This window comes from Cyprinodon tularosa, unplaced genomic scaffold, assembly GCF_016077235.1.
Source record: "Cyprinodon tularosa strain WSP-4 unplaced genomic scaffold, ASM1607723v1 ctg75, whole genome shotgun sequence".
Lineage (NCBI taxonomy): Eukaryota > Metazoa > Chordata > Actinopteri > Cyprinodontiformes > Cyprinodontidae > Cyprinodon > Cyprinodon tularosa.
The window spans coordinates 1069942-1091025 of NW_024039507.1; the positions used below are offsets into that span (position 1 = coordinate 1069942).

At 39.3% G+C, this 21084-nt stretch overlaps 1 protein-coding gene across 1 annotated transcript in view; it reads right to left on the bottom strand.

Annotated features, from left to right (window-relative positions):
* Positions 1 to 21084, bottom strand: part of LOC119773170 (dynein assembly factor 5, axonemal-like) — a 33670-nt gene that overhangs the window by 923 nt on the left and 11663 nt on the right. The window contains exons 7-12 of the mRNA XM_038270038.1: positions 16313 to 16456; positions 14576 to 14741; positions 11471 to 11618; positions 6711 to 6861; positions 2703 to 2859; positions 2191 to 2382 (exon numbers count right to left, since the gene is read on the bottom strand). Of these exons, the coding sequence (XP_038125966.1) occupies positions 2191 to 2382; positions 2703 to 2859; positions 6711 to 6861; positions 11471 to 11618; positions 14576 to 14741; positions 16313 to 16456 (958 nt within the window). The remainder of the gene's footprint in view (positions 1 to 2190; positions 2383 to 2702; positions 2860 to 6710; positions 6862 to 11470; positions 11619 to 14575; positions 14742 to 16312; positions 16457 to 21084) is intronic.

Below are 21084 nucleotides of genomic sequence, written 5' to 3' on the forward strand. Positions count from 1 at the left end.
TTTAATTAAGCCTTCTGATGTGGAAAACTTCACTGATGAAAATGTTAAAGTGCTCCTCCATTAGTAACACGCCATCATTTTGAAGGAGCGACGCCATGTGATACTTTCTTTTGTTATTTGGGGGATTTTTATGTTTTCTCTAAGTGCTCCTTAAGATGGGGAGGGGGGGATTCTAAATTAAAGGAGAACAATGGCCGTTTGTGAAAAAGTGATTTAAAGCCGTGCCAACAGTGAGACAAGGAGGAATGAAAGGGAGGACGGGGACGCTGTCCATCATTCTGTCAGGATGCGCTGCAGACAGACATCCAGCCACTTTAGAGACATGCGTTTGAAATACAAGAAGCGTAAGAAAAGGATCGACTATTAACCGAAACAAGCAGAGGGAAACAAAGCAGAACAAAGAGCAGGGAGGGAACAAAGAGAGAGCTTCAAACATCAGGAAGGAATGCTTCCACACTGGGACGCTGTCAGAGCGATGTGGGGTCGGTGCTTCTCACAGACACTCAGAGCTGTCTCTGAACGCACCAAGCTTTATTTCATTAAGTCTGAGCTAACCTGATTTTTACCAGAGAGCATTTATTTGTAATGCTTGAATGCTGTGAATGAAATGTGGCATGTTACATCTTTGTGACATTTGAGAGAGAAGGGTCCAGAGACTCAGCGCCAGTTCTAGTTAATCCTAAGGTCATAAAGAAATGCAGAAACTTTCATGTTTACCAAAATGGGATCCAGATCCAAAATCAATAATTTGTCAGAAAACTCTTAGATATATTATTACAGATCGATGCATTAAAGCTGCTTTAACGTTACAATTAATAAAGTCAGTGCTTTAGATAGTGTTCTGAGTTATTTTGTGAGATTTTAGATGAATTATTGATCAGCTCTTGCAATAATTAAAACACGCCTGCCTTTCCTGGGAAGGTTTTAGCTTTAAAATAATTTCCAGAGTAATAGAGGTAGATTCGGCTTATTCTTCTAATCCGTTCTTAAATTTCTTAAATCAGATAAATCTTAGCCATCTTTTATTTTCATCGTTTAATATGTTATCAAATTACTTCTTTATTGGTGTCTTTTAAATTCTATAAATCAGTAATTAGTCCTGGGTGTGATTAGTACAACTGAACCTAAATGGTTCATTTTTGATTGGATGAGGGGGTTGCCTTTTTCCTCTTAATATCATGATTTGAAAACCAAGAACAGATTAAACCTTTTACTTAAATTGCAGTCATTTTCCAAACTGAAAAAAACAAACAAAGTCCCTAAACTGTAGGTGTTGTTTTAGAAAACAAGCTATGGAAGCCCCTCAGTCATGTGGGTATGATAATATGTTCCCCTCTCAGCTCCGGAGATGAGAGATCTCCTCATGAGGCTCTTTCGGCTCCAGCCAAGCCAACAGCGCATCACCTGCGTCCTGTCAGAACTAACGACAGCTAACATTCCTGATAAGTAAGGGAAGAGCAACGTTTCCTGAGAAGCTGCACACTTTGGGAAAAGCCGCTCAGACTTTTCCACTGACGGGGGCCGTAAAGCGGAGCCGTGAAACCGAGGGCCGCTCCTGAAAACAAGGGCCAGGCGAGGAGGAAGGGATACTGACAGATAAAAGATGGAGGGATTAAGTGGGATGAGCGCGCGGACAGATGTGAGGAGGTGGCAAGGGGTAGAGGGTTCTCATGTGGTTATGATTAAGCTGGTAGCTAAACTTAAGTGTTTCAACAGAAAGTTCTTGTTTTTTGCGCATATTTCTCTAATATTTACATGCAATTGTTCAGAGAAACCTTTCTGTTGGTAAACTGTTTGCTACTGACGTCTTTTTGCATATCTGACTGAACCTGTAATGATGGATGTAACGTAGTTTGGCAGGAGAAAATGTGGAAAAGAGGAATAAAGAAAGCTTTGAAATAAGAAAAAAAATGTTTCTATTGGCTGTATGGCTGTGGAATAACATGTTTGACAAAGCTCATCCTGAATTCCTCTCATCCCTCTGACAATACGGCCTGCTCTGCAAGGCATCACACCCAAACACTGCAGTCAAAAAGCAAATTAAATATCAGAAGAAAAAAAACAACATGTTTTTGGTCATATTTCTTAAAGATATAAATGAAAACCTGTACTTTTTGTTAACCCCCCCAAATAAGGAAGTGATGTCTTCCTCAGGCATCTCCACCTATCAACACCCCCACCCAGTCTCACCCAGCACTCGGTCCTGCACAGAGCTGTCAGGGTCGTCCAGGTGCAGAAGGAGCTGCTGAAAGAGGAGCTGCAGATGGGGAGCGCAGAGATCAGGGTTGTAATCTTTGGTCAGGCCGGACAACCACAGATCCATGGTTTCCAGGGCGATGTTGCGGACCTCCTCGCTACTGTCATCCAGACGCTTCAGTAGCTCTGTAGAGAAAGCTGATTAGTGGCCTGTAGGGCACTTGGTAGAGAAGTCATACTTATCTAATTTTGTTTATATTTTACAGTTGCAGAACTTTAATGTATTTTATTGGGATGAATGTGGCTCCAAGGTACTGATAAAAGATCATTTTATCCAGCTGAGTAGGATCCCATGTCAAAGGGAAGAGGTTGTCTCGCTCTCCAAATGAAGTGTGGAGAGCCGTTAGAAGACAGAGATAACCTCTACCCCTTGACCCTTAGAAAACAAGACACCCACCCAATGTGGCCAGATGTGCAAATGAGTCTGAGATCTAAGAGCCTCCTACCGGGATAAATCTTGTTTAAAGCCTCGTGGTGCAAACTGGTTCCGATGAGCTTGAGTGTGGCGGAAAGACAGCGACAAGCCAGCAGTCTGCTCATCTGAGAGTTCTCATCCAGGGCCGACAAAACCAGGGGGCTCAGCTTCACCTCCAGACTCAGAAGCTGCAAGTAAGTAAGTAAGTAAACTTTATTTGTATAGCACTTTTCACAGACAAAGTCACAAAGTGCTTCACATGATAACATAAAAACAACACAAGTAAAAACAGATAAAATGCAATAAAAGCTATAATAAATAAGGGAATAAAACAACAGGCTATGTGCTTTGGAAGGCTAGTGAAAACGTGTGTTTTTAGCTGCTTTTTAAAGATGTCCACCGAGTCCAGAGAGCGCAGGGACCGGGGGAGTTCATTCCAAAGACGGGGTGCCACCGCTTTAAAGGACCGGTCTCCTCGGGTTTTAAAACGGGTCCGAGGAATCATAAGCAGGTTTTGACCTGAAGACCGTAGACTACGGACCGACGTATACGGCTGGATCAGACCTGTCATGTAGCAAGGCGCCTGTCCATGAAGGGCCCTGAAGGTAAGGACCAGGATTTTAAACTTTATCCTGGAAGCAACAGGAAGCCAATGTAGGGACTTCAAGAGAGGAGTTACATGGGCTGACCTATTTGTACGGGTCAGGAGTCTTGCAGCAGAGTTCTGGACAATTTGTAGGCGACCCAGCTCCTTCTTGCTCATACAGGTAAACAGGCTGTTACAGTAATCCAGTCTTGAAGAGACGAAGGCATGGATGATTCTCTCCAAATCATCGTGAGAGAGTATTTTCCTTACCTTGGAGATATTGCGCAGATGGAAGTAACAGTTCCTGATCAGTTGTTTTGAGTGTAGCGCAAGGGACATCCCCTCATCGAAAATCACTCCAAGATTACGCAGACTGGATTTGGCTGAGGAACATAGATCACCCAGGTGCTGTTTAATGTCAGGGATGGCACTGTCAGGAGCAATAATGAGTGTCTCAGTCTTTTCGGTATTCAGTGCGAGATAGTTGTTGTTTAACCACTGCTGAATCCGGGACAGACAGTTTATCAGAGAGTGTCATTTGTGGACCTCTGAGGTTTTAAAGGAGCAGTACAGCTGTATGTCGTCAGCAAAAAGATGACATGCCACATCACTGTGCTGCTGGATAATCTGGCCAAGAGGGAGGAGATAAAGTAGGAAGAGAAGTGGTCCCAGGACTGAGCCCTGTGGAACACCATACTGGAGATCTCCCCGCTCAGACATCATGTCATTGACTGCCACACTGAAGCTCCTACCAGCTAAGTAGGAAGTAAACCACTCCAAAACTGGACCTGTCATTCCCACCCAATCCCGCAGCCGGTTTATCATGATGGAATGGTCGACTGTATCAAAGGCTGCAGACAGGTCTAACAGGACCAGTACCGTACAGCTTCCGGAGTCTGCAGACATCATGATGTCACTAGACACTTTCAGCAGGGCTGTTTCAGTAGAGTGGTGTTTCCAAAACCCTGACTGAAACTTGTCGTAGATGTTATGGGTCTGAAGGAAGGATGTCAGTTGGTTAGCTACCACTTTTTCCAGTATTTTACTCAGAAAAGGGAGCTTAGATATTGGCCGATAGTTTTGAAGTTCTGACTGGTCCAGACTGGGCTTCTTAAGTCTTGGCTCTATTATGGCATGTTTAAAAGAGCTGGGGAACACACCAGAAGACAAGGACATATTAAACAGTCTGGTGACCTATGGTCCGACTGAGTCAAAGACATTTCCAAAAAGCTTGGAGGGGAGAACATCAAGCAAATTAGCGGTGGGGGTCATTTTAGCAGATAATTCAGCAATGTCTGCCAAAGACACTGAATTAAATGAAGACCAGGCTTGTGAGGGCAGTGCAGCACTAGCTGAGAGAGAGTAAGAAGAAGGTGGGATTTTAGTCTTGATGTTTCTGACCTTTTCAGTAAAAAAGTAAAGGAAGTCGTTGCTATCTGCTTGGCAAAGCACAGAGGTAGCAGAACTAGCATGAGACACAAGGGAGTTTATAGTGTCAAACAACACCTTCGGGTTTCCTTTATTAGATGCAATCAAATGCTGAAAGTACTTAGATCTTGCTTCTTTCAGCATATCATTCAAGGAAGAAATGAGGTCTTTAAGATAAAGTCTGCTGCACAAAGACATCCGCTGAGAGTCAATGAGGAATAAACCTCATGTTTGATTTAAATGAGTTTTTTAGTTTTTAAAGTTCAGCCGTGCAACTTAGTGGACTAGAGGGTCTCTATGTGTGGAGGAGAGGAAGCAAGAAAAGGGGAGTAAAAGAGAGGAGAAAAGAAAGAAAGAAAGAGGATTAGATAGAAAGTAAGATTGATAGAAAGAAATAATAGATGGATAGAAAGAAACAGCAAGAAAAGGTGAGTAAAAGAGAAGAGATAAGAAAGAAAGAAAGATGGATAGAAACAAAGAAAGATGGATAGAAAGAAAGAAAGAAATTAAGATGGATAGAAAGAAATAACAGGAAGAAAGATGGATAGAAAGAAAGAAAGATGGATAGAAAGAAACACAGCAAGAAAATGTGAGTAAAAGAGAAGAGATAAGAAAGAAAGAATGAAAGAAAGATGGTAGAAAGAAATAACAGAAAGAAAGATGGACAGAAAGAAAGATTGATAGAAAGATGGATAGTAACAAAAAAAGAAGGATAGAAAGAAGGATGGATAGTAAGAAAGAAAGGACAGAAAGATAGATGGATGGAAAAAAAGAAATAAAAAAAAAGAAGGGGAAGGAGAGAGGGGGAGAGAAAGGAAAGGAGAGGCGATGAAGGAACAAAAGAAATAAAGAATGGAGAAACTTTCTACAAATATGTTCTACAAAAATTCTACAAATAATATTTTTTGCATAGTCTTATTTTTATTTTCCAGGGAGGCCAAACTGCTGAAATCACAGAAAGGAGCAGAAACAGCCGTCCAGTCACCGTTTTAATCTCCCTCTTAGTGAGAAACAGAAGTAATGGACAAACAAGGTGAGGCTGTGTGAAACCAGCCAACAGCTGAGAGGTGATTACTTAAACCTCTGTCACCTTGTGTGTTTGCTATCGAAACCAGGCAGGCTAAAGTATAAAAAACCAGCCACGTTGGAGACAAGAGGAGGAAAAGCTGACATATGTTTGATCTGCCATTACATCAGTGAAAACCTGAGAGTATTAAAGCGTAAGTGGAGCTGTAAAGTGTTTTCACAGGGAGTAACAGAGGAAACAATGTTCTGCTAAAAGAAAAGCAGCTTGATTCACCTGTAGAAACACCCACACAGCTCCGTGCTTACATCTCTAAGGATGTGTTATTTACCTCAGCTCTAGGATCCGGTTTAAAATGATCCAGCCTTACTTTAATCTCCACTCTTTAAGCTTACTAATCTCTTGAGGACATTCAGATGACACTCGATAGCAGAGGTTGGATAAAACACACCTACGGCCATGCTCTCATTGTCCCCCGGCTCTTTGCACCAACTTACAGTGAAGGTGTCACTAAAAGTTTGTACTGATGAGTCAGAATGCAGAAGAAGGAGCGAGTGCAGCCAGATGTACATGTGTTCGTGCGAGACTTCGTAGTGTAACCCAGCACCTAATCCGGCAGGCAGGTGTGAGGCCAAGTTCTGGCGATAGTTCCTATGGTTGACCAAAGCTCAGAACAGAGTCGCCATTGTTCCTTTGGGACAGGTATGTGAACTCGCTTGCCCCCTCATACACCTGCTACCTGCTGTGGCCAACTGCCTGAGCCAAGAAGGATAGATGTTTGGATAGTAAATTTTCCTGGTCATGTAGGATGCCTTGCACTGATGAAAAACAGATTCAGCAAAACATCTGAGGGATTTACAGAAAGCATCTTTTTCATTACATCAGCATTAGTAAAAATCGTTTAAGATTGCCAAGGAAAGATCCCGCAACTGATGTTTCTCCAACATGTCTGGTATTAACATTATGGATTAAGATATGTCTCTCCTGCAGTGTCTGCCCACCTGCCCAGGTGTAATGGCTCCTCCATGCAGCAAGGCCAGCAGGCAGCTGAGGGCCGAGGTTCTGACGGCTGCAGCAGTGCGGCCCGCGTGCCACACCAGGTTAGGAAGCAGAACGTCACTCAGAAACCTCTCCGCCTCATCACAGAAATGCCTGGGGTAAGAAAACATTTGTTTTGTTTTTGTGACAGGACAACACAAAGTAGCTCAATTAAGCAATACGTTAAATACAGGGAAGCTGCAAAAGACTTGAGACTATGAAAAAAAAGAAAATCATATTTGAATATGCAAAGTCAGCCGAGATCCTGAAAAATGTTATCAAAGTCCTGTATGTGTGTAAAAGCTCCCAACAGCAGGTAGTTGCATGAATGTACTGCTGCTACATAGCTGAGTTGATTCAGTTATTTTCCCACACTCTAAAAGGCCGACTGGTGGGGAAAGTAGGAAAAAACAGAAAGAGAGAAACATCTGGGTTTCCTTCTCTTTCCCTTTTCCATGCTGGCTTAAACCCTCTGACATCAAACTATCTGCACCTGCAGTCTCTCCGTCTCCCAACCAGCGTTTCCTCCATGTTTGAGATCTTAAGCTGGACTAAGAATCCTACTGCAAAAAGAATCCATCTAATCAAATCTTATAATCTTATATTTATCTCTCTTTTTTAAAAATTTATCTCTCTTATGAGATAGATATACAAAGGAGCAGATGACTATTTTTTGAAAAATATCTATTAAAAAATACATGAAATAATTTTCTAAGGCAGTGAGTCACTTTCACTGAATAAGAATTCTTAAAATCATAATATATATTCTCATGCTTATTTTTGAGTAGATAAAAAAAAGAAAAGATATGAAAACGATTGGTAAGATTTGGTTAGATCATCACTTTTTGCAGTGTAACCTACACTGCAGGGACTCCATCACCAGCAGGGGGAGACTGTGCTTCAATAATAGATCCACAGCTTTACCAGCAAAGTTTCTTCAACATGCAAGAAGTTGGCAGCTTTTCAGAGATGGAACTAAAGGTTAAAAAAAAAGATGTTTCCAACTGCAAACACTATCTGAAGAGAGGAAGAGCATGAATTAACTTTCTAACTGTATATATGCCAAATATGCAAAGGCCTTGGATTTCCAAGGATTCCTATTACACCATTCTGCACAGCAATAAATAAAATAAAATAAAATAAAATAAATGTAAGTCAATTTTTCTTGAAATAAGTGTATTTCCCATGTTCTGAGCAGGTTAGACAATTTGCCGATATAATACAATGATCTATTTACATTTAAAATAAAAAAAATTTCATTATCTTTTTTAATGCATTAGACTTAAATAAAGGGGAGTGATGAAATAGTGGTTAGGGCGTGCATCTTGAGGTTGTGAGTTTGAGACCCACTCCCACAGAATGCCACTCTGAGTAAAAAGCCTAAACCCCTGATTGCTCCCCAGGCGCCCCACAATGGCAGCCCACTGCTCCCCAAGGGAATGGGTTAAATGCAGGGATAGATTTCTTCAATGTTACATAAATAATATGTCAATGGCAATAATTCTCATCCCTTTTGAAGATCATCTTATTTCGTTGATCAATCTATGAGAATTTTTTAAATACCTTGACTAATATTTAGACAAGGTATCTAGTCAGTCTTTTTGTGTCTTTATTACATTTTCTATTTCGAACAGGTAATTTCATTGCAATAAAGCATCCATCCATCCAGCACAGGACAGCAGTGCAGAAAAGCCCGCCTGGGAGACACAGGCTAACTGATGGAGGTGTATCTCAATGCAGTCTGCAGGGCAGAAATCCCCGGAGCAGCGGCATCAGCTGGTCGGTGTCAGCGCTGGAGGTAGGAGACGAAACAGTCCTTCTAGGGTTAAATTAAAACAGCTTTTTTTTTTTTTTTTTTTGCTCTTAAGCAAAACAGCTTTTTTAAAAGCCAACCAGAAACCTCTTAAGATCATTCTGCGCTTCAAGCTTTGACAACAATATTTTCTCCATCATAAGTTTTGATTAACAAAATGGCATGGTGCTGCCTAATTCTGTCCTATGGTTTTGTAATTAGCATATTTATTATTCTGTTTTAAAAGCTAATCATACCTGATAAGGGAAAAGGATAGTTAACTGAGCTCAACTTAATTCCCTATTTACAATTTCAGGTTTAATGATGTTTTTGGAAAAAAAGCTTTGTGTCCATCTGTTATGGTGGCATGTATCAAATGCACGTGCATACGCAAATATGGAGCGAGGGATGTCCCGATTCCTAGGGAAGATTACGAAGCCCTAAACGTTGTGGCTTCAGTTCCAGGGTGTGTGGGTAGTTTGGGCCTTTCACTGGGCAATTTTTACTATTAATATGCTTTCATTTAAAATAGAGTCATTTATAGGTGATTCCATCCATATAGCTTCCATTTCCTAACATCCCCCACCATGATGCTGCCAGCACAGCAAAGATGGGGAATGTTTTAGTATCACTGCTTTTTATTTTCATTTTATAAAAAAACTACTGGGGATTGCACACCCCTGTAAATTCTAACTTCTGCAGCCGGAGTACCAATGTGCACACCGCACTTTGCAGATAATCAGTGGTTCAAGTCTTTGACTTAAATACGGGGGAACTGGGGTCAAATCTCTGTTGCATCAGGAGGGGCATTAAGCATAAAAAACGGCCAAGTCTGCGAGCGCCATCTCATGTGACTTTAACCTACAATTCCTATTGGTGCAGAAATCTTTCCTACCTAACTTAGCATCGTAACCGCAATTAGATATTTATATTTTCTAAAACCTGACAACATTTATTGTTGACAGGTTATCTGGATAAAAACATCTAATTTTTAAGAAAGGTAGCTATAACCTTTAAGGTTTTTTCCTCTTCAAGCTGATGAGGGCGAGTTTTATACTCAGCAAATTTCTTGGATGTTACAGATTATAGTCATTATAGATAAATGCACAATTTGAACTGCTTTGTTATCTCGTGTTTCATGAAGAAATCCATGTTTGAAATATACCTTTCTTTCTTGTGGTGAATCCCAAAGCTTGAAATTAAAGAAGCTTGATTTAGTTGTCTTTCAAGCCTGAAAGTACACTCTCTTCTCTTCACTTATTTTGGTTTGCCACATCCAGGGGGGGAAAAGGGGTATAAACTTTCGTTTCTTGTACTTAACTTTCACATTCGTCTTTTTGATCATGACCCACATGAAAAACAACATTACGAGAGCGTGCGGATGAAAGGACGTTCCATAACTTTTGCTTTCAGGTCCTTCTATGCAGAGGTGTCATTATGTCATTTTGGGAGCAAAACAAAGAGCCAAAGTTTTCTCTATGACTATTATTGCGCTCTTGATGATATGCGGTGCGCGTGTGGCCCAGCAATCCGCTCAACAAAGATCGAATCGTAAACCCTGAATGGAGGGCTGAGAATGAATGGAGATGTTATGACAGGCCACACACCTCTGAACACTGACTTATGAATTTGCTTAAAACCTCTTTGGAAGGTATAACATGAGTTTCTGATCCTTGGTGGTTATGTGATTAGCAGAGGTATATCTGAGGAATGGGCGAGATCCCTGTTAACAGTGCAGGTGGCTAAGCAGGGAAAAGCACAAAGGACACAGACCTCTTTTGTTTTACATTAAAAGAAAATCAAAAAAAGAAGAAATTCTTATTTTTGGCAGGATATTAAGGTCCCTTTGTTGCTGAAGTGATAATGATATTCTCTCTTCTTGGATTCCTCTCGCTATGTTTCATTGTGCTTCTAATATAACACTTTTAACCAGCAGAAACAAACATTTTTGGCTGAAGCTTTAGGGGTTTGCCACACACTGCACTGATTGTCCTTTGGATGGACAGGAGCAGCTGTTATGAGTGCCGGGGCCCAAAGAGGGCCCCCATGTTTAAAGCATTCTTTCAGCATGCGGCTCCACGTCCAAGCTGGCTGCCGCTCAGCTGGAGACTCAGAGTAGGAAGGAGGGCAGGGGGAATCCTGCTGAACCAGCTCCCAAATAGGTCAATAACCATTAAATCGCTGTTATTCATCTAAATAAGTGCTGAGAAGACTGACTTCTAAATAAATGCAACCCTTCACTCTCTATCCAGCTTTGTATTTTGCCGGGACTTTATTTGATTAAAACAAAGAACATAGTGTGTAATCAATAGGAAAGAATAGGGAGGTATGGCTTTTGAAAATACTAATAAAATCAGTGTTGCTGTCTATCGGTTTTTAATATCAAGGGATGGAAATTCCCTCAGAGTCTTAAGCAGCTTTAGGTCTGGATTTTGACTAGGCCATTTTAACAAGAAAATACATTTTGACTAAACTATGCTCTGCAGCTCTGGCTGTGTGAAGATCATGATCCCACCTGAGCAGTGGATCATTGCTGTACCTCCAGAGTTACCATTGGTTAGTTTAAGTGGACAGTCATGTCTTTATAGGTTTCATAGGTTTTTCATTCTTCTTCTATTTTCAATTAACATACGGTATTAACTAGAGCTTTGTGAGATCTTAAAAGCTTGAGATATCATTTTATAATTACCTCTTCTTCACCAAAAAACGCGGCCCTCACATGTCTGCTGTTCTCCTGAGTCGCTGTTTGTTCACTTATATTCTCTAATAAAGACCTTACATATCACAAAAAAAAAAATAACTAAAAAGGCCAAAGTTGATCAGGATAAATGATAAGCTGCTGCAATAATTAGAATCACCCTAAATAACCAGAGAGGGTCACACGGTTGGCCGAGGCAGGTGAAGTTATTGCCTGTGAAACGTCTCTCTCACCCCTGGGAGTCCAGTGTGTTTTTTGCGTCCAGCAGCAGCTTGGCGAGCATCGTGAAAACACTCATCCTCATTTCAGTGTCTCTGTTTGGCTGAAGGCAGCTATGAAGAAGAGGCATCAGCTGGTTCAAAAACTCCCCAGGAACTGGACCTATAACACAGAAATATAGACGGAAAGTAATGGGTGATGTTTTTTACAACCCTGTCTTCAGACTTCTGTATTTTGGTCAATGAGAAAAATGTTCTGATGAAAACCTAGAAAAAGTAACAGTTTACTTGAAGAAAATAAATGAAACATCTGAGTTCATCCAGCCCCAACATTCAACATTCCATTTCCCCTTCTCTGGACTTGCAGCAGCACAATCAGGCAATGACACCAAAGACTCATAGGCTTCTCTCACACATTCAATGTCAGAATTACACAGAGATCTCAGTCATTTTAATCCACTTTTAAATACATTAACATCACTACAGATATTTCATCAGCAGGAACACTTCAAATGTCCCCGACCTGAACAAACCAGGTTATAATGAGGTTCTTCAAACAAAAATCATAAATCATACTAATTATAAAATGGTAATTGTTTTTATAACTTAGTTTTTAAACTGAAATGTAAATTTTAGTTTAGATTTTGGTTTGGGAAGGGGCAAGAATGCCACCAATCAATTAAGTCATTTATTTTGATGAAAGTAATCTGTTAACAAGCTGCATGACATCCTTGCATCACGTAATCACACTAAACCCAACATTTTGTCACACAAAGTGTATTTTCTAACACTTTGTCAAAAGTCATATTATGTTTCTTTCTAATAGACTAATTCTCTAACCATCCTTTACTGCTGTTCATGTTCAAATGGAGGAAAAACACAACAAATGTCCCTGTGAATTATGAGTCAGTGAGACGAGTCAACTCAATCACAGTAAATCTCACAGAAAATATAACCGGTATAACTCAACCATTTTTTATTTATTTTCTACATGAATAAGTGACCAAATGACACATAGACTAAAACCCATTCCTCCACTATTTAGAAACACTAATCCGTCTTCAGCAGACCGGTGAGACAGTGACAAAGTGTGACGAGGAAATGACCGTTTAGTGTTTTTCTAAAACAAACACCTTTTACAGGAAAAGTAACTCAAACTGAAAGTATTTCCAGGTCCACTCATGGCCACACACTTATCTAACAGCAGTCCAGGGACGTGCTTACACAGCTATATATAGTGACCAGAGTGTTTATAGTCGGCGATAAGTGCCAGTGGCCTGTTTGGGCTGAGCGGTGAGATTGGGGAAATCCTGACACCACCTGAGGATGTGAACCAGCTTCATAAAGGGATCAAAGGACAAAAGGGAAGAAACACGACAGGACACCCTGCTAATTTAGAGGAATGAGTTAACTAAAGGTGACGGTAATTAAACAGAGATGTTTGAGGGACTTTTGCACGAGCAACTGCTGGTACAGGAAAATACGAAGTAAGGAAAAGGCTGTTTTACAACCTGTGAGACAGTCAGCCATCAGTTGGAAACAAAGGACTGAGAACATGACACAGTAAAATCTTTCCACTCTCAGCTGTCTTAAAAAAAGTCCAACTCCTTGAATAATATCCTAATGAACTTAATGTCATTTCTAACCTTTAAAAGGTATAAATTCAGTCTAAAAAATTATATATATATATATATTACTTAAAATTATAGAACTTTTATTTGGCTAGTGCCCACTCCAATCAGTGTAATGAATGACTGCTGTTGTTCAATTAATTATTGTAGTACATGTTGTCCGTTAAATTAATTCAAACGGTCTCCTGAACTGAAATGAATTGATATTGAGCTTATCCCAGTATGCAACATTTTTTAAGGCGAGACCAGAGCTTTGCATGAGCCACGGGCCTGAGGGGTAAAAACATTTCTAAAACGTATGATGCCATTTGGGATTTATCACAAGAATCGTATTTATGCCCACAAATTTTAATCTTCAAAATAAAGCTTAGAAACTGATGAAATTAGATAGGTTCTTTCAGGAAAACAAAATATGATTTAGACTTTTAGACTTTAAAAACAAATGCAGAAATGACCAATTTAGACTTAGGTCTAACAGTGGATAAAACACACACCTTAAAAGGATAAACAGATAAGCTTTTCATGATTAAACCATAAAGGACAAAAATGAAGACATTTTTTTTATGTAAATAAATAACTTTGATCAAAAAGGACAAACTGATACTCAGTCAAGCTCAATTATGTGAAGAAAAATAGCGAAAAAAAGAAAGGAAAAAATTATAATGATACCTAAGGTTGATATTTGATCCGAAAACCTACAACTTAATTAAGAAAATAAGCTGATCTTTTTAAATCTATGAATAACAAGACATTCAATGGGTTCTGGGTTCAATTTAATGAAACCTGATTAAAACCATACAACAATTAGGATATGGAAAGTAAAAGGTTTCTAAAAACATTTCAGGAAGAATGGCTTCCGAAAAAATAACTGAAATAGAATAACAGATTACAGCTACGGCTCACAGCACCACAAGATTTTTATCATAAACATAGTGGAACATTTTCCACCTGGTTCTGACTTTTATCTGAATGTTATCTAAAGTACAGATACCTAAAATAAGATCTAAAAGTGTGCAGTGAAATTGTGTTCAATCAATTATATTAGCACACCTACAAAACTTTCTAAAGGAAACCCAAATTACAATGTTTTGGCCTTCAACAAAAACACACCTAGAAACCGTCACCCCAAATACAGCATCCTCATTTGGAGACATGGTAGTGGCAGAATCATGCAGTGGGGATGTTTTTCTTTAAGAATGGTCAGGAAAACTAGTCAGAATTGATAAGAAAATGGATGTAACTGAATGTAAAAAAAAAAAAAAAAACCCTAGTCACATGATAATTTAATAATATTAATTGTCAAGAAGGGGTTGAATACAGACACATGGCATCTTATTTTAAAAGTTTATATCATTTTCACTTCACAAATATGATGGACTTTTTCTCATTTCAAACTAAATTACTTGAATTTAAAATGAAGAAATTCTCCAAGTCTCCAACTGTATTTTTTTAAGTGTAACTTCTGTTCTCTTGTCTGGTAAAATCTCACCTGACTGCATGAGAATGATATGTAGTTGGAGTCTCTGAGGGGAATAGCTGGACCAGGTGTTGACTGAGGCAGACAACCAGTCCAGCAGCTGGCCCATGTGCTGCCTATAGAGTTCGATGGAGTCCAAGCCCTGCACTTTACTCAAAAGATGTACACTCTCCAACGCCTGTGACAAAAAAATAACAGAGAACAATTAGTTTCAAAGATGCATACCACTCCTAAAAACACCAATTATTTGGTAAAGAATAAAACAAAAGAACACACAACTCTAAGGTCAACAATTATTGACCATAATCTACTGATTTTAAAAGTCTGCATTTCCTTGGATCATCAATAAACTCATGGAAGGAACAAACATGCAGACACCATACAGACCTGGTCTAACACAGCAAACCATTCAAACCAATGGGAGTTTGCAAAAATACAAGAACCACACGAGGAAACATTCAGATTATATTAAGCAGTAAACCGAGAGAAAGAAATGGCATGGCAACACAAAGAAACCTCTAGAGAAATTCCTGGCTACAGCTGCTTGGTGGATCCCACGCAGCACCAAAATAAAGGATTAGTTGCCAAGTTAGACCCAGAATGCATCAGCTTTGTGAATTACACCTTGTTAGAATTCATCAACACATTTATAGCAATGTGTATGCCATCATTAGCTAAGATACCAATAATAAAATACTTGCCAACACAACATTTACAGCTGCTACTGCAGTTAATATTGCGCAATGCATACGCTGGCCCCGCCCCTAGAGACCAAAAACCAGCTCATGTTCAGGGCAGGAGGAACTGACCTTTAGAGCATCTCGTCGTTCTCTTTGTTGTTCCTCTGGGATGGAGAGCGACAGTAAGGCCGTCTGAGTCACTGTCTAACCTCCTCTGCAGAAAGCTGGACAACCCTGAGCTGTCCGCTGATGGGAAAGAAATCAACCCATTTCTGGGAAAAACAAGTCCTGCTTTTCCTCTGGGTCCAGGAATGCCCAAGGCCAATTCTCACCCTCCCTCTGTTTCCTAATCCATTCCTTCCCATCTCATCTTTAATAATGTTCTTCTCTGTGTGAACATACAGACAGACGTAAACACACAGTCAGGCTGGTGGCCGGTGCGGTGTCTGCTCTGCATCTGTGCCAGCTTCTTCCCACTTCCCTCCCTGTCATTAGCCTACATCGGCGACAAGCAGCTGGACGACATGTTGCCCTCAGTCACCAGTGGCTTCACTTTTCGCAGCTCCTGTTGGGCCCCTTGGGTTAGGTGACTGACCACTTGACAAACCCTTAATACCTAGCAATGACTTGGGTTTCATAAACCAAGTTATGAAAGCAAACTGGGCTCAACAGATGACACAAACCTGCTGAGAAATACCACTCATCTCTCCCCATCTGTTTTCCCTCTATTCCTGTCAGTCTCATTTCTTTCTGCACACTTCATCCGCCTCCTTTCACCCAAGACTGGTTTTAAAGTCCCACTCCAAAGGTGCAATTTCAGCCTCCCTAGCTGAGTGGGTAATTATACAGTTGGTGGTGCTCACTTTGAAACTGTACAAATGCTTACATTCCTTGAATAGCTCTCGCTACATAAAACCAACTTACCTTTCTAATAAAAAGTGGGGGAAAAATGAGAGAAAGGAGCATCTTTAGAGGAAAATTTTTGTTCTAATGCGGTACTTTTTCTACCTTGTAAGTAGGAATAATATAAGTTCTAATGCTGTATCTTTAGTGGGCTGCATTTTCTCACCTTTGCACTGAGCTGTGGATCATTGGACAGGCTCTGGATGGTGACCAGAACCTGCAGCAGCTGCAGGCTAATTAGGCCACAGTCGGCCTCACACTGATAGAGCAGCACATCCACGCAAGCCAGCAGCTGCTCCAAGTACATGACCTGAAACAGAAAAAGATACAAGCAATTTAGAAGAACTGTACCTTGAGGTTTCAGAGACCTGTTGATTTTTAAAGGTACATCTAGATAACATATATTATACTAGTTTGTTTCATACTGAGGGATACAAGCTAAGCCTTTAGATCTGTTGATTTCTTCAGCTTTTGTGCACAAGACGGTATCACCCTTTACAAGGAGGATAAGTCATATAAACTAAAGAAGCAAGGTGTTGTATTCCTGCAAATTAAAGAACGTAAGTAAAAGTGCACAACCAACAAGGATCAAAATCTTGTTAATCTACAATGAATTTATTTCATTTTTCTATATTGACTTTTACTTTCTATTTGATCTAAATTACTGAACTGAGTTTCTGTTTGGCAGTAAGGAAAAATTACTTTAAATACATAAATGTATGGCTAATGAAATCGTAAAATTAGCTTTATCATTTTATTAATTTTCTAATTAAATCAACATTTCAATAATTGAATATAATGAGATGCTTAAAGTTTGTTAAAACATTGACAACCCAACGAAGTTATGCAGCAGATGCTATTTAAGGATTTTCCATAAACTCATGCTAAAGGCTTCTTATTTCATTTGTAATGTGCTTATTTTTTATTTTATTGTAATGCATAATTCTCTTTTTGTGCCAGCTGATTTTTCCGTTATTCTAGTTTCTGCTGTGCTGCTTTTGTACCTAAGCCTCCAAAGTTCAAATTTTTAACAAAGATTCCCAATATAATGCCCCAGCTTGTTTTTGATCCCTGTAAGTTTTAATCGAGCAGTTTCCATTAAGAACTGGCAGCATCCTTCCAAATGTCTTTACATGGAGAGTTTATTTTCCTGGTCTGCAAAGTTGTAAACCCCTTTCTGGCTTTGGTATAGATTATATTTTACCAGCTTTCCAAAAAAACACACGATCAATTAGACAAACAGCAGCCCTCCGCCTCCCTCCTGTAAAAATAGCAGAGTCTGAGAATGTGTGATTGCCATCACTTGTCCACTGCATTGCGATGAGGTCATGTTTAGACAAAGAGCTGCAGCTCAGGCTAATTTCCATGCCATCACTGGGATCAAGACCTCTTTTCCTGTTTTTACGTGGCCTGTCATTTGGGGCTTCAAGGGGGAGAGAACTGATCGTCAGTGGAAGGTCCATGCGAGATTTAGAATAAGGAAATATAGTTTTTATTGTGTGCGAGAGGGCTCCGACGTATTCTGCCCTCCGGGTGAGAATTTAGATCATTGATTAAAAGCAAATACTTTCCGAAGTGTTTTATGAGTCAGATTGGGGAATCCTAGGGTATGAATCAGCTTTTCACCAGCTTAAAAAGGGAACAAACGGAAAGCTGCTGAAAAACAACCGCTGACACATCCAGTACCATGAAAAAGTCATACCTTTTTTAATGTTGTTTGTTTTTGTTGTTGTTACCATTTAACCAAAAGCCTCATTCACTTTATTGCAAACTTTATGTGATAAACCAACACAAAGTAGTGCATCAATGAGAGCTGGAAGAAAAAAAGAGAAAAAAATATTTCATGATTATTTAGATAAATATAAATCTTTAGTAGGCAATGGAAACTCTAGAGGAGCTGCAGAGATCTTAAACAGGTGGGAAGATCTATTGACTGTGCATGCATTCTACAAATCTGGCTTTCATGGAAAAAATGGTAGAAAAAGAAAAAGTTTTGTTTGCAGTTTTTAACAAACCTTTTAGTGGATAAAGAACCATAAGGAGATTTGATGAAACAGTGGTTTAAATTCAAAACGCCATATGTGGGGATTACCTGACTCCCTGCACCCACCTTCCCTACCATAAAACACAGGGGTGGAAGCATTGTGCTTTGGAGTACTTTTCTTAAAGGATGGCCCTAAATACAGGTAACACTGGAAAGGTCCAATCAAACACTGGGTGCATAGATATAATTCATAATCTGTAACAAACCCTGCTAATTGATGCTTACAGACATCTTTCCTAAACAAAGATGGTTTAAGACTATTTATGCAGAGCTAGTAGAAATATCGCCCAAAGCCTTGCAGCAGCTATTACTGAAAAAATGTGGTCATTAATGGTTTAGCCTTTTTTTTTTTTACCTATAATAAAGAAACTTGTCACTTCAATTAAACACATTCCATTAAAAACAGATAAGTTTAATGTGAAAAAACATAACCAATTGGAATGAACACTTAAAACAAGGTTTACATAAAAACATGCAGGTTATACGTGTGCAGAAAACCCTGACTGGGGTTGGATAGGGGTAAGAAAAACCGAGAGCGGAAAAACTGCTGCGGTGTAATAACTAGTTGAACACCTGGAGGCAGGTGATATACACCTGGTTATATTGTAATAGGCATGCTCCAGGGGACTCATTACACCATGTGGCGCATCTGTCCACCACTGTATAGTACATCGCTTACATGGAGGCAATTCTTCTTCAAGGAGCCTTAGCAGGCGATGAATTTCCATCCAGCGGGGAGTTAACCCCATGCTGCCAGTGATACTGCTATGGAAACAGGGAAACAAACACCAGGAGTGTATGTGAGTGTGCCTAGACCCTCTTGCAGTTGGATATCTCCTTTTTGGTGCTCAGTGTGAACAGCATCCAGCTGGTAATGATAACAAAAGAAGGTGTGCTTATGGTGGAAACAAGTTTTTCCCATAAAATAATTTATTTTTGGGGGAAAATGTAGATTTTTGACAAAGCAGACGGCTCCCTGCAGTGGGATAACAAATTCTTCAATTACAAATATTCAGTTAAAAGTACCGGATGTTTATTGATTTATTAAACATACAGCTTGAACCTTCCTCCATTTTGTTATGTTAAAATCTAGTCAGTGTGTTTGATGTTATGTGAAAGATGGAGAAACACAGACGGGTGAATAGGTATAAAAAAAAAAAAAACAGCTGAACTGGCATGGTTCTAACAAAAGCATAAATGTGCATTTGTATTAAGCCTCCTGTACTCTAATACCCAAAATAAAATTTTGTAAAAAATGTGAAACTTTAAATTTCTCGCCTGTGCTGCTCAAACGGATTGCCCCCGGCGTGATATATAAAGTGGACTAAATCTAAAATTGCTTTATAATTGCAAAGTCGGACCTGTGACTTAAATCTGCAAAGGGGGAGTTAAACATTAGCGTGACGTTTTTAACCCTTTATAGGGCAAGTTACCGTTTTTGATCACTTGCATACCCCTTAGAAATGGAGCCCCCCACTTTTGTTATTTTTCTTTATATATTCGAGCAAGTTGGCATTTCTTGTTGTTACATTGACATTAATTTTTGCCATAAAAATATCCATATATTTTTTATGTATCTAAAAATTGGTGAAAATGTCTTAAAATAACTGTCTTTACCCTTAATTTGAGTAGGTAAATAAGAAAATCTCCCAGTGGAAGGAGCATTTTTATCCATGAAATCTGATTATTTGATATTACGCACTCGGAATAGGAGACTGCATTTTTTCCTTATTTTAATTGTAAATTTTCTTATTCCATTTACAGTGTGTCTCACTTACCTGCTCAATTCAAGAAAAAATATTAAAAAAATATTTTAAGAAAAAATGACGTACTTGGATTTCATTTTTTTGCAGTGCACTCTTTGCTTGAAAATTAGGAATTTAAAGTATTTCACTGAGTGCCCTATGAAGGGTTAAGAGGGTTTAATTGTTGTAATGCTAATAATGATTTCCATCCACTATTAAGCCAAAGAGTAATAATTTTGGAAATCCCATTCTTATTTTAACATAAAAAAAAAAAAAATAATAATAAAAATAGAAAATTTTTTTTGTACTGATAACAGCTTGGGCTTAGCATCACACTCTCACAGTGTATGGTGATGGCAGCATCATGCTGTGGTGAGGGTTTTCCTATCAGACCTGACAGATGCAGAGAGATGGGTTCAGTTAAAAGGAAAATAATTGCTTTAAAACATTTTTATATAAAGAAAATCCATAAAAGTATATACTTAGCTCCCCTGTACCGTGATGCCCCTAAATACAAGCCAGTAAATTACATTTTTATTGTATAAAATTGTAAAAACAATCGATTTAAACTTTATTCTGTTTTTGTCATCTAGTATCCGGGTAAAATGCATAGAAGTTTGTGATTGTAACGTGACAAAATTTGGGAAAAAAAGCATTCATTCAACCTCCAAACCCCATTGCTCAGTAGAACAACGCTCAAAAGCTGAGCTCTAATGATTTGTAAAAAACAGACGCTGCACATGCTGTAAATTTGAAGGTTGCCGTTCTTTGCCCTCAATTTATGACCGATATTTTTAATTCCCGCTGCGCATCCTGCCGTCTATTTTTGTACGCCGTCTCTTCCTCTTACCAGAAATACAGAGAAGAAAACAGAGTTGAAAGAGCTGACTCCGAGCAGACACCTTGTATATTAGCTTTTTTCTCTTTTTTTGGCCTCAGCTCCCAGCCGGACCTCGAGGCTCCCGCTACCTCTGCTCACTTTGAAGGTTATTTATGTCTGATTTCTAAACAGACATTCGTTTCCATCCAAGTCAAACATCGTGTCACTGTACTTTCTCTTTGCCTGCTGTTTCAAGTGGCACGTAATTCTATCAGGTTAAATCCAAACACTTTTTATATCTTAGCAATCAAAAACAAAATAAAAAGTGG